At 43.3% G+C, this 12,207-nt stretch overlaps 1 protein-coding gene across 40 annotated transcripts in view; it reads right to left on the minus strand.

The window, feature by feature from the left end:
* The window catches only part of PRRC2C (proline rich coiled-coil 2C), a 73,180-nt gene that overhangs the window by 39,705 nt on the left and 21,268 nt on the right, over nucleotides 1-12,207 (minus strand). For 39 of the 40 annotated variants that reach the window (XM_083446449.1, XM_083446450.1, XM_083446446.1 and 36 more), the window contains exons 11-16: nucleotides 11,124-11,198; nucleotides 8,527-9,082; nucleotides 6,386-6,546; nucleotides 5,270-5,519; nucleotides 4,281-4,494; nucleotides 876-3,251 (exon numbers count right to left, since the gene is read on the minus strand). In XM_083446449.1, coding sequence (XP_083302575.1) covers nucleotides 876-3,251; nucleotides 4,281-4,494; nucleotides 5,270-5,519; nucleotides 6,386-6,546; nucleotides 8,527-9,082; nucleotides 11,124-11,198 — 3,632 coding nt within the window. The remainder of the gene's footprint in view (nucleotides 1-875; nucleotides 3,252-4,280; nucleotides 4,495-5,269; nucleotides 5,520-6,385; nucleotides 6,547-8,526; nucleotides 9,083-11,123; nucleotides 11,199-12,207) is intronic. The other variant, XM_083446427.1, reaches the window with a different exon arrangement.

Genomic DNA, 12,207 nt, shown 5'->3' on the forward strand with positions numbered 1-12,207 from the left:
TGCATTTGGTCTAGTTCAAAACTAAGTGGGTGAAATTGTTCAACAATAATTTAGAGGTAGAACTTAACTACAGGAGTGCTATTGATATTTCCCTGAAAATACCAAAAGTGGGGATTTTACCGGAGGGGGGGCACAAACCTGGTGGTAGAATACATGACTTGCATGCCCTGACATGTCCTAGTAGATACAGCTGTGAAGGAGTCCTGCCTAAAAGCCTTGGAGCAGCTGTCTGTCTGTTTAGGTTAGACAGACCAACGGTCTGACTCTACATAAGACAGGTATCTTTGTCCTTACAGACTTACACATTTGTTTTGAGTATAGCCTATTTTAATGGCAAGAAAGGGATCTCTAGTCATGTTTTGATTCAGATACAGCATAGGAAAATGTATCTGATGAAACACTTCTACCAACAACTTCTAAAGGCAAATTTGTAGATGCTTGAAACACCTACTGGAGGTAAGAGGTTTGGGAAAACTTCTGGAACTGGTGCAGAAAATTATACTTCTTCACCAGACTTTAACACAAAAGAGTAAGTGACTCAATTCCACAACTTGTATATGAGGAAATAAACTTTAAAAAGGTAAAAAGCAGTTGGGGTTACAGGTGCCGGAGACAAGAATAATTTGGGGCAAGCATCACTGTGGGTGGTGGTTTGTTCTTCACAGCTTTCTGTCTCTATCCATAATTATCACCTCAATTTTCCATTTATTTTGCAATCATTAGATACCACTTATCAAAGCTAGTTAACTCAAACCCATTGAATGGTCATAGCTCTTTAAACCAATTTGGTTAAGTGAATCTATTTTTAAGTTCCCAGTGAACTCAGTAATTGAATGAAATTTCTGCATCAATCTTCCAGTGGCAAACATACTTACCCCCTTTTCCCAGTTCTTGTTGGAGGGCCGCTTCTCCTTTCATTTCTTGGCCCTGAGAAGTTCCGTCCAGATTTGGGTGGTCCACAATTTCCGCGACGATTTTGCCGATCAATCCCAGGCCGCTGACTGGAAAAACTTCTCTTGGCTATTTCCCTTTTTGGGGCTAGCGTGCTTTCCCCAGTCTTAACAGCTGCCTGTGCTGTAACATCTGCTATTTTTTTTTCATCCCTCTCACGCCTCTCATTGAAATCACTACTTTCTGAAGCAGTTTCCCACTCTTCATTTGCTTGGTCTGAGGAGTTCTGATTGGACAAGTCTGGTGTCTTACTTCCTGACACCTCCAAAGTAGTGCTTGGCTGTTCATTAACTGCGCTACTCATTGCAGCACTTGATGATGAGCTGGTTGTGGCTTCACTTATTTTTGATGCTGCCTCTCTCTCTTTTAGACGCCTAAAGCGTGGTGGCTTATCTTGCCTGGGAGGTCGTGCAGGTCTTTGCCTACGAGGCCTTTCCCGAGTAGGATCAAATTTTCTCTCAAACTTCGCAGGTGGCCTTTTATCCAGTGATATAGAACCATAATGGTCATGCCTTTGTGGGGGCTCCCCATCTTCAAGTTTGGGGGGTTCCATCTGCCTCGGGTTCCACTGATTCTCTCTGTATCCTGGTTTCCTAAGAGTAGACGGCCGAGGTGGACGGCCAACCGGATCTCTACCCCCACGCCTGAACATGCCCCCCCTGCCACGTCTAGAAGGTTCTCCTTTAGGAAGAAATCCTGGCTTGGGTTTATTCTCATCTTCCCTCCCGTAAGTTTTGTCTAAAACCCTATTGTCCCCTCGGATATTATGTTCAGGTTTATAAGACAATATGGCTTTTGCAGGCTTTTTGACATCTGTCTTTTCTTCTCTCTTTGGGTGTCTGCCTTTGCTTAAGCTGTCCTTGTCTGAAAGAAGGGTGTCACTTGCACTTTCATGCACTTCACTGTCAGAGTCAGTTTCTGAGCCTCTCTGTCTTCGCCGTTTTGGAACTACTTCAAAATCAGAGCTCTCACTACGGGTTTCACTCTCTTCTCTCTGCCTAAGAGGACCAGAAGGCACGTGCTCCACACGAGGCTTAGTGTCTCTGTAATGTGGATAGTCTCTATTGTGGCCTCTCCCACCTCGACCCCTGCCTCCATAAGAACCTCTGTAGCTTCGTCCTCTGGAATAATATTCTCCACGTCCTCTGCCTCTGTATCCTTGGTCTGGAAACCAGTCCCTATCCCTAGCTTCTTTCCAGTATGTTCTGGGAGGCAAACCAGGTTCTCTTTTCACAGGTCTAGTTTCCATACGAGGTCTCTCTACAGTTCGTTCTTTGTTGATTACTTTCTCTGGCTGCTTTTCTTCCTTTGTTGTGCTGACAGGCTGCTGAACTGGTAGCTGCTGGATAGTAAGGGATGGAAGCTCAACAGTAATTTGTGGACTAGGCAGCTGTGGAGCTACGGGTGGAGTTGTCTGTACTGCAGGTGGCTGCTGAGACACTGGTGGTACAATTCCAGGCTGCTGGACAATGAGAGGCTGCTGCACAGCAGGTGTAACTGTGGACTGCACAGGAGCATCTGCGCACTCTGAAGCTTGTGGTGTGCTTTGCAATGCCTTTTTACCACCAGTGGTGGTCTTCTCTGGTTCTAGCCTGGGAGGTGGAACCTGAGACTGTTCCTTTTTCTCAATCTTGCTAGCTCTCTCATTTGTCAGTTTTTCTCCTTCTCTTTCCTTCTTTTGTTCACGCTCTTCTCTTTGCTCACGCTCTTCTTTCATATCTCGAAGGATAGGCTTTTTAATAGGACCAGACCTTCTCACTGGCCTATCACTACCTTCCTCTCTTCTCCCATAACCTGGTCGTGGACCCCACCTAGTTTCAGATTTAGGCTTAAAGGGTTTTTCAGGCTTTGGTCCTTCAGACAGCCTATTAGTTACAAACACTTCTTTTTTCAGTTTACTATCTATTCTTTCAAGAATTGGTTCTTTTGGCTCAATGTGTCTGCTGCTGACTTTGGAAACATTTGATTGTGTATCATTTGCTTGGTCTTCAGATTTCAGAGAATGGCTTGACCCATGAGAAGTGCTCTTCTGGGAAGTATTGCTCTCTTCTACAAGCATTTCTTCTTCCTTGGAGATTAGGGAGACATTTTCTGCATTTACATCAAAACTCTGTGCAGGAGCAGGTGTGTCAGTTTGGTGAGGCTGAGCATCTTCTAAAGACCTGACTGAAGTCTTCTGTACACTCATTTCACTGGGTTCTTTGAAGAAGTCCACCTTTGTCTGAGAGTCCAAATGAATCTGTTCTGCTGCGTAAACCTCTTGAACAGCTATGTGTTCTTGATCCAGAAGTGCCTCAGGCCTAAAAGAAGGAAGCCACAATTTAAGTTGAATTCCTATCAAAGTCTCTATATATTAAACATGATAAAAAGAATGCAGGACAACTGCTGTAGGATTAGCCCATACAATGTTCACAAAAGACAGAAAATCATTTCTGGAGAGCATTTTAGCCAATGAACTTGTGGTAGGGGACGAGGCTAAAACAGGGGTAGCTAGCCTTTGGCCTCCAGATGTTGCTGGATTACAACTCTCATCACCCCTGCCCTGACAATTGGCCATGCCAATAGTGTCCGTGCCCACCCCCACCCCCAAATTGCACTAACAAACCCCTGAAGCAGCCAATTAGGAAGAATCATTCTGCTGGTCCCTAGAGAGAGAATACAAACTACCAATTTGAGAAATATCTTTTGTGCCCCAAAATGTGTCCCTAATATAGTCTTACAACTTGAAGCAAGGCATTTGTTATTTGCAAACAACAGCATTGCCCCTTGCAATTGGTTATTGGATTTTACGCTCAACGCGCTTGGACTATCACAAGCTTTGTCTGCAGGCCAGATCCCAACCTCCCCCAAAAGCCACTTTGACAGCAGACATCAGGTAACAACTTCAAAAGGCCCCACTGAAAGTGAGTCCCTTTGCACTGTGAACACCAAACAGCTGAAAGCACACATTCAAAGGTCTTGCTTTCAGCTTGACCCCTCAGGTGCACCCATCAAGAACTCCCTAGTGCAACATATCCCAGTGAGATTCCTTAACAGTGAGCTATCCTTGTAAAAGAACAAGTGGGAGCCCATTTTAAGCTCATAATTGTTCCTTTGTAGCTGCATCCTTACCTATATATCAACTGGCATCACATATGTCTGGTATTAGGCAACAGGAAGTGGTTAGGGAAACAATCTTGTGGGCCAAATTAGAACCCTAGATGGATCTAACTTGGCCCATGAGCCAGATATTCCCTAGGCCTGTTTTATGGTATGTGAAATGCACAAGATGCAATCGGATAATGCAGAAAAAGATAAACAGAATACAGTGAGAGAATCCCAAAGCTTACCTTAGATCTTCAGTGTCTTCCAGGATTTTGGGGGGATTGCTAGTCTGCTGAGGCTCTGCATGAGGATATGGTTCTGACCCCCACACCATGCGCGGTTCTGGCAGAGGAATAGCATGCTCCCTTGCTGATCGAGTAACATGATCAAAAGAGTCCGCAGCAGTTCCTGCCCCTTCCATCTGGTCCCTTCTTAGAAGTGGCTTAGGAGGTATTATTCCTATAATGGAGATATTGAAATTAAGAAGTTAAACCATACAGCTCAAAAAAGTAACTGAAAGGTCAGCGGTTCAAATCTATGTGACGAGGTGAGCTCCCATTGCTCTGTCCCAGCTTCTGCCAACCTAGCAGTTTGAAAGCATACCGCTGCTATGGGAAGGTAAATGGCATTTCCGTGCACTCTGGCACTCGTCACAGTGTTCCGTTGTGTCAGAACCCTACACATCAAGATGATCTTACAAATGGAATTTTTCAAATTTAGAAGCTGTTAATAAAAATTTTCCTCTCACAAAGAAATTTTGTTGTGGAGTGACTTTTCTAAGGCTTGTAAAGTTTTCTTCATGAAGTACTGTGACAGACTCACAAGCATACAACATTACAGTACTTAGAATCTGTGCCTAGCACAAAACTCTACAAAGGCTAGAACCTTCCTGCTTGCCCATTAAAAAATATAGCAGCACATTTTGAAAGCATCTTAAGATCCCTCCCCTCTTCACCATGGCACATCCTGACTTCTGAATATGTTCTGTGGGAAGAAAATACAGAAAAAATACAGAAAATACAGAAGCAACTTTTTCAGTAGCCATCAGTCTAAAATGAGCCAACCAAAGGAGGATCTCAATTGCCATAATGATTCACATTAGAGTAGGCAAACTATTAGGGACCTTTGTCCCAAACCATTTAGGGCTTTAGAACTCTAAAATAAGCACTCTGAATTGTGTCGAGCAACAAATTGAGAGCCAACTAAACACCTTTAGTATAGGTGAGATTTGTACCTGGATGCATGGGTGGCATATCCATAGCAGGCCTTCCTGACATCATTCGTGGATCCACGTAAGATTGCATCATGAGCCACCGTGGATCAAAGCCCATAGAAGCCAAATGTGGGGGATGTGGCTGCATGGGCTGATAGAGCGGTCTATGTGGTGGTGGGGGAACAGGGCCAGCAGAAGGCTGAGAAGGTGTAGGCTGTGGTAGGACCCCTTGCTGCTGCTGCTGCTGCCACTGCTGCTGTTTCATCTGCTCCTATAAAGCAAGAGAAAATATGAAATTTTTGATAAGCTATAGCAAATTGCTTTTAAACAAGTTTCCCCCCTAAAAATGTTTTAGGCACCTGATTTCAGAGCTTTTTTGGCTATGCTCCAATTCCAATTGAACCCAATAATTCAATGGTACACACATAATGCTCTTAAGTTTCAAGCTCTGATTATGAGGTTAATGTTTGCTAGATATGGCCAAGACAATAGACATAAACCTTAGCCATGGTTAATAATAAGGACAGGAGGAATTAGCATTTGGGAGTGTTATGACTGTATTAGGTCGCTGAGGACAAAAAGAAGGAAACAAGGAGGACCATTATTGGAAAAACTTGGATGGGGAAGACAAGACTATCTTAGCACTGAGGAACATAGTGGACAGACAAATGAATCATCTGGCACAGTAATTTGAATGCTTAGTTCCAGCATGGTAACATTTGCAAATCTTAAATATGACAGATGGCAAGCTATGGCTGACAGATCATTGAATAACAGCAAAGGTTACAAAGCACTTATGAATACGGGAAGTTATTACTTGCCAACTACTGCATGTTACCCACACCTTACAGTAAAGTTTAGTTACTTGTCTGGTGTCTCCCCTTAACCACAAATCACAATTCCCCCCCCCCCCCCAAGTTTTATGATTATTCACCCTGAGAATGCAAATTTATACTATTAATTAATTAATTTTGTATACCATCCTTCATTTGAAGATCTCACAGCAGTTCACAGTGCAGAAATGCAAAATAAATAAATACATAATAAAAGCAAGGGGAAAACACCAATCCAACCCATAACTTCATCTCCCACAATTTAATAACTATATGTATTAATCTCAAAGTGCTATCCTTTTACCTGTTGTCTCTGAAACCTTGGTGGCAATGATTTCTGAAACTGTTTTGAATAGCCAGAAGAAATAGCAGGACGAGGCTGAGCACCAGAATCAGTCTCGCTTTCGTGAGAACTTTCTCTTTCACTATGATTGCTTTCTTGAGTGGTGGAAATAGCTTGACACACTGTCCAGGGGTGGGGAATGCAAGAGAAAAATAACATTGGCACCATGTATGATAAATATGGATGATTACAAGTTCAAACTCAAAAACCACTCCAATTATCTTAAATATTAATGTAGGTGGGTTTTTTAAAAGACTTATTGGACATCATGACAAAGCAATGCTGAAACAGGGGAATAGGAGAGGCAGAAACCACACAAATGTGGCACAGGTAAGAAAACGTTATCTTGAAAGCACACCCCATGGAAATAGGTATGCAATCTATGGAAAGTGCGCAGACCACAGTTCAGGACACCTTGTAATAAACAGAGGCCATTACCTATTACGCTCCTGATCTACAAACGGTTTAGAAATCTCACCTTAAACAAGAATTCCATCTCCATAAATCTGGAATAGATGTGCAGATTAAAACCATGTGTTTTTAGAGGCTTTTTGGAAGCTGTCACTGAAGCAGCTCCCATTGCAAATTAAGCACTTTGTTAATAAACATAAGTGACAGCTTGCTTTTTTAGCAATGTGTACATTGGCCGCAATCCTGGTGACAGTCATGCAACTAAAACCCCATTAACTTTAATACATGCAGGATTGAAGCAATGTTTTTAATATACATATTTATCTGGACTGTGGCACATACTGTTCAAAATTGATTAGACAAAACTTGCAAATGCATCCTGCTCCTGACCTTTCGAGCATTTATCAGGATGGTTTGTTTTAAACCCATCTTATAAATTTTCTGTCAGAAGACTTATTATTTCAGATATTACAAATGCTACTTTATAATCTAGGCCAGAGGTTTTCAACCTTTCTGAGTTCACGGCTTCCTTGACCAACTACATTATTTCTGCGGCACCCTGTGGGGTTCAGGAGCCCAGTTATGTCACCCCTTGTCTGCAGAGCTGGCAGCCTCTCACCCTTTTTCGAACACCCTCTCTTGTGGGGTGTTCCCGCAGCCTCCTTTCTTCTCTCCTCTCCTTGAGAGTCATCCAGGCAGTTGCTGCTGCTGGTCCTGGTCTCTGAGCTGCACCACCCTGCCCCAAAGAGAGGTGCCTCCTCACACTGCCCCACAGGGGCCTGGGAAAAGGATGCCCCCAGCCTTAGTGGCCCAAGGTGAACATGAGGCCAGCACCTTAGCTTGGGAAGCAGCAGTGGGTGCTGCAGAGCCTGCATGGTGGAAAGGCTCCCTATCAGCGCTAGGCACTCAGCTTCCAGGCAGGCCTTGCACACAGCAAGCACCAGAAAGGCGAGCGCAGTGCCTGCCTGCCCAGACTCCCACTGGTTTGTCCATTCTCAACAGCAAGGGCTGGGGTGGACTGGCTGGCTGGGTTCCCTTGCCCACTTGCTTGCTTATTCCAAGGCTGCCTCAGCTCCTGGCAACCAGCACCCCCTGGCCAGCACCAGTGGCACCATTCACCTGGAGAGCTTGTAGTCAGCGCTGCTGCAACAAACAGCTGTGAAAACCTTTAGGAGGCAGAGACTTGAGAGGGCATCAGAGGAGGGAGGGATGGAAGGAAAGAGGGACAGAGGCCAGTGTTGCCTGCAGCACCCCTGACCCATAATTCAAGGCACCACAGTGTGCCATGACACACTGGTTGAAAACCACTGATCTAGGCACATGTAATCACAACCAAGTAAGCTTTGTCTTCTAGCCTTAGTTTACAAAATGCTGAATGCAGTTGCTATTTATCTCATTTATGAATTGCTTCCCATGAGGCATTCTGAAACAATTTATGACATTTCCTTCAATATATCCAAAACTAAAAGTAGTAGTGGTACCTCTGGTTACGAACTTAATTCGTTCCGGAGGTCCGTTCTTAACCCGAGGTACTACTTCCAGGTTAGCTGAGTGTAACCCAAAGTGTTTGTAACCCGAGGTGTTTGCAACCCGAGGTACCACTGTACAGTTCTTAGGCAGTGCTATAGTTAGGATTCTAGTTACAGACAGCAGGTTGCTTACTTTAAACAAACAAAAGAACTGGTACAAACCTCTCTCCTCTTTACTGCTGCTTCCACTTTCTTGTGGCTTCTCAACTGTAACAGACGGAGTGATTGGCTCTTGAGGTTCAGACACTTCAGCCTTTGGTTTCTCTTCTGCTTCTTCCCTCTCCACTTTTTCTCTTTCCTTCTCTGCTTCCTTTTCCCTCTCTTGGTTTTCCTTTTCTTCCCTTTCCTTTTCTATCACTGTGTCTTTTTCCTTTTCACTTACTTTTTCCCTCTCCTTATCAGTATCCTTCTCCTTCTCCTTTTCCTTTTCCTTCTCCTTCTCCTTTTCTTTTTCTTTCAGTGGGTCTTCTCGGGGTGGTTTCGTTACACAGCCAAATTTCTCATTTAACCGTTTTAGCTTTTCAGCACATGCTGCTTTTCTTTGCTCTTCCATTCTTCGCTCCTCTTCCTCTCGCCTTTTACGGGCTCGTTCTACAGCTGCAGATACTTCTGCTTGCTGTCTTCGCCTCTGTTTCCAAATCTCATCCTCATCTGGTGTTGGCCTAGGAGGAAAGGGACCTTGCTTCCCTGGCCCTGCCAAGCGATCTGGAAGTGGATGCTATGTTTTTTGAAATAAAAAAGTGCAAAAGTCTCAAACAAAGGCAGTTTTAGACCTACTACAGAAGTGTATATGCAAAGTGATTCAATGGTTCTTTTATCAACTCTGAAACAGGGGTCTTCAATCTATGAACTGTCAGAAGGTCTCACACTAAAGTTAGGCCTAACAAGTGAAGTGCTGATCACAAGCAATGCAAACTAGAAATGTGCAATTTTATTTATTTCCCCCTAGTTGGGCCTCAATTAAAAGTTGTAAGGAGGAAGAAAACTTTATCTTAACAGAGAATAATGCTAGGGTTAAGGGCACTGCAAACACCTACTACTCTAAAAGCATCTTTTCAATTCATTGTAAACTGACAAGCAAAGAATAAAGAAATAGCTGCAATAAATATTTGCCAGCAGTGGTTTCCAAACTTCTCCGACCCATGGACCACTTGGAAAATTGCAAAGTGTCTTGGCAGACCACTTAATTATTTTTCTGCCTGCTGTAGCAATTGCAATGCGCTGTGCAGGGTGCCGCAGGATTTTTAAATATATTATTGCTTTTTTATTTCTTATATGCAGTGTTAGAAATTCCCAACTGCAACCATGTGGAGATCTCTGTACGCCGGGTTGGCAAATGGCATCCCCATCTGGTTGGGTCCTTAAGAAGCTAAGCAGAAGAACTTATTTATTGCGTTTATATCCCACCTTTTCCTCCAAGGAGTACATGGATCACCCTCCTCCTCAGTTAATCCCTACAATGACCCTGTGACATAGGTTAAGAGGCTGTGACTGGCCCCAGATCACCCAGTGAGCTTCATGACTGAGTAGGGATTTGACCCTGTCCTCCAAGGTCCAAGTCCAATACTCTAACCACTATACCACACTACTGGCTCCCTGCAGTACTTCTGCTATGGGGCAAGCTATATAAATTAAGTGGGTAAATAAATAAGGGGGAAGCAAAATGTCAATTGGAGAAGAATCTGAAATATTTTCCTTGAAGCTTGAATTTGTTTTATTCTGTATTTAATTTGATGTTTTAATGCTGTAAAAGCTTTGAGATTTTTTCCAATAAAATATAAAGCAGTATAGAAATGAAATGACTACTACCACTACTAAATTTCATTGGGAAAAAGGGCTCCTAGACATTCCATTGTGGCATCCATAACCTAGGTTTAAGTTGCGATCTGGCAATTAGTTTATATATTTGAGTTTCTAACACTGCTTATAGGTATTTTATTGCACATGTTACTTGCAACTTGTGCACATTTAACTTTTGCGCATTCAGCTTTATGCACCTGGCAAAATTTCTTTTAAGATTTTAAAAGGGATGGAAAGGGGGTGAGCGTTTGGGGGGAAAGACTTTGGCAATCGCACCCGCCCACTGAACCTAATGTGTTTCGACCATACGTCATTTTGGTTTTAGGTGTTTTCCCCGGAATGTAACTCAAGTGTAAGCTGAGTCACCTGTATCACAATTTGAATTCCACAGAATTCAAATTGTTACATGCTCTTCAAAGACATGCTGTGGGCCACCTGAATGAAGTTTGCAGACCACAGTTCAATTCCCTGTGCTGTATTTTATGGAATTACTACATTTTAAAAATGTGGATTGTAAGGAGTGGAGAAGATAGCCTGTTTTAATCTCTCAACTGAAAGTAATTTACTGCAAAGTATTGCAGCTGGGATCCAGAAGATTGTGCATAGGTATTAAACATAGGAACCAGGGATTTATTGCCTCCCATACAGAGCATATACCTCCTCTGCCTTACTATGGCACTGCTAAGGATCAGGGAGGGTCCTTGGAGCAGCATTTGATGTGATGTGTGGGACTGTAGTTTGAAGGGGGAAATCACTCCCTGGACATGCATTGCTACACATCCAAAGGCCTCTTTGAATTTAAAGGGGGGAAAAAAATGGAATGAAAAAATCAGCTGGTCTTCCATGTATTACAATGTGCACTGCATGACTACTATGCAAAGCATTATCTTACATTTTACTAAAAAATTAGAGAAAGTTAAGGATTGACAGTTGGGACCAGAGGTGAATTTTGCTCATACCTGAACAGATTTTGGCTGAAGCCCAGAACTGCCCCTCTCAAGCACTAAAGACTGGGCTGGTGTCAGACTGCGTTCCTATTGGATTAAAAAGCACAACCGTAAATATTCTTGTGAAACAAACCGAATGCTGTTGATTTAATCCTTTACTAGTTTCATTTCAGTTGGATGTACTCAGTATGATGTACACAACATGTAATTACTCACTTAGCAATCATTCTTAAGACACACACCTTCATGCTCCTGAAGGGGAAAAGGGCAGAGGTGTCCCTTTGTCCAGTGCTGCTGGCTACTGAAGGCACTGTGGTCACTGAAGGTGTGGCACTGTTTGGGAGTTACCACCAGCCATGTTCCCACTGGCAGTGGCTGGCACAACACCCCCAAAAGGGTTGTTTTGAGTGGGTTGAATAGTGTCAGCCAGGGAGCTGCTGGATCCTAAACGGGCCCAGTGACAGGCCAGGGGCTTGATCCAGGCCTTTCTGTTGCAGCAACATAGTGCAGCATAACAATATGCAAACCAGAACAAAAAATGTGACCTTCTTGTCCTGGCCAACAGAAGCTGGCAAGGATTTGGATCCAGCACTGGCTTCATTCACTTCCATCATCCCCAAGGCCAGGGGTCCTGGGTTAGGATTCATCGTTCTATGCCAACACTAAAATCCCCAAAATATCCAGCAACAGAATCAAACATTCTTAAAACAGCCAAATCATAAATCTGTTCAGTGTCTCTAATAAATGGAGTTCAAATGTGCTAAAGGCTTCAGACTACAATGGTCTCAAAACCTCTCAGTGCCAACATAAGGACTGTACTTATGTGGGGCATGCAGTCTCCAGTCAGTTTCCATGTCAGCACAGAGACTAGGTACCTGTCTTTTGCAGGAGCACTTAGCTGCACAGAAAGTTAAATAATGCCAATTCTCTATTTAGGAAGAATCTTTCAATCTGTATGAGCATTCAATTACATGAACACATAGACACAGGCTTGCTATCTCAGAAAGAAAGTCTTTTTTCAGTTCATCCACAAAACCCTTTGCTTTGTCAACAATCACATATATGGCAGATCAGATATATGCAGAATGTTCCAAAT

Source organism: Podarcis tiliguerta (assembly GCF_965153285.1).
Source record: "Podarcis tiliguerta genome assembly, chromosome: 6".
Classification (NCBI taxonomy): Eukaryota; Metazoa; Chordata; class Lepidosauria; order Squamata; family Lacertidae; genus Podarcis; species Podarcis tiliguerta.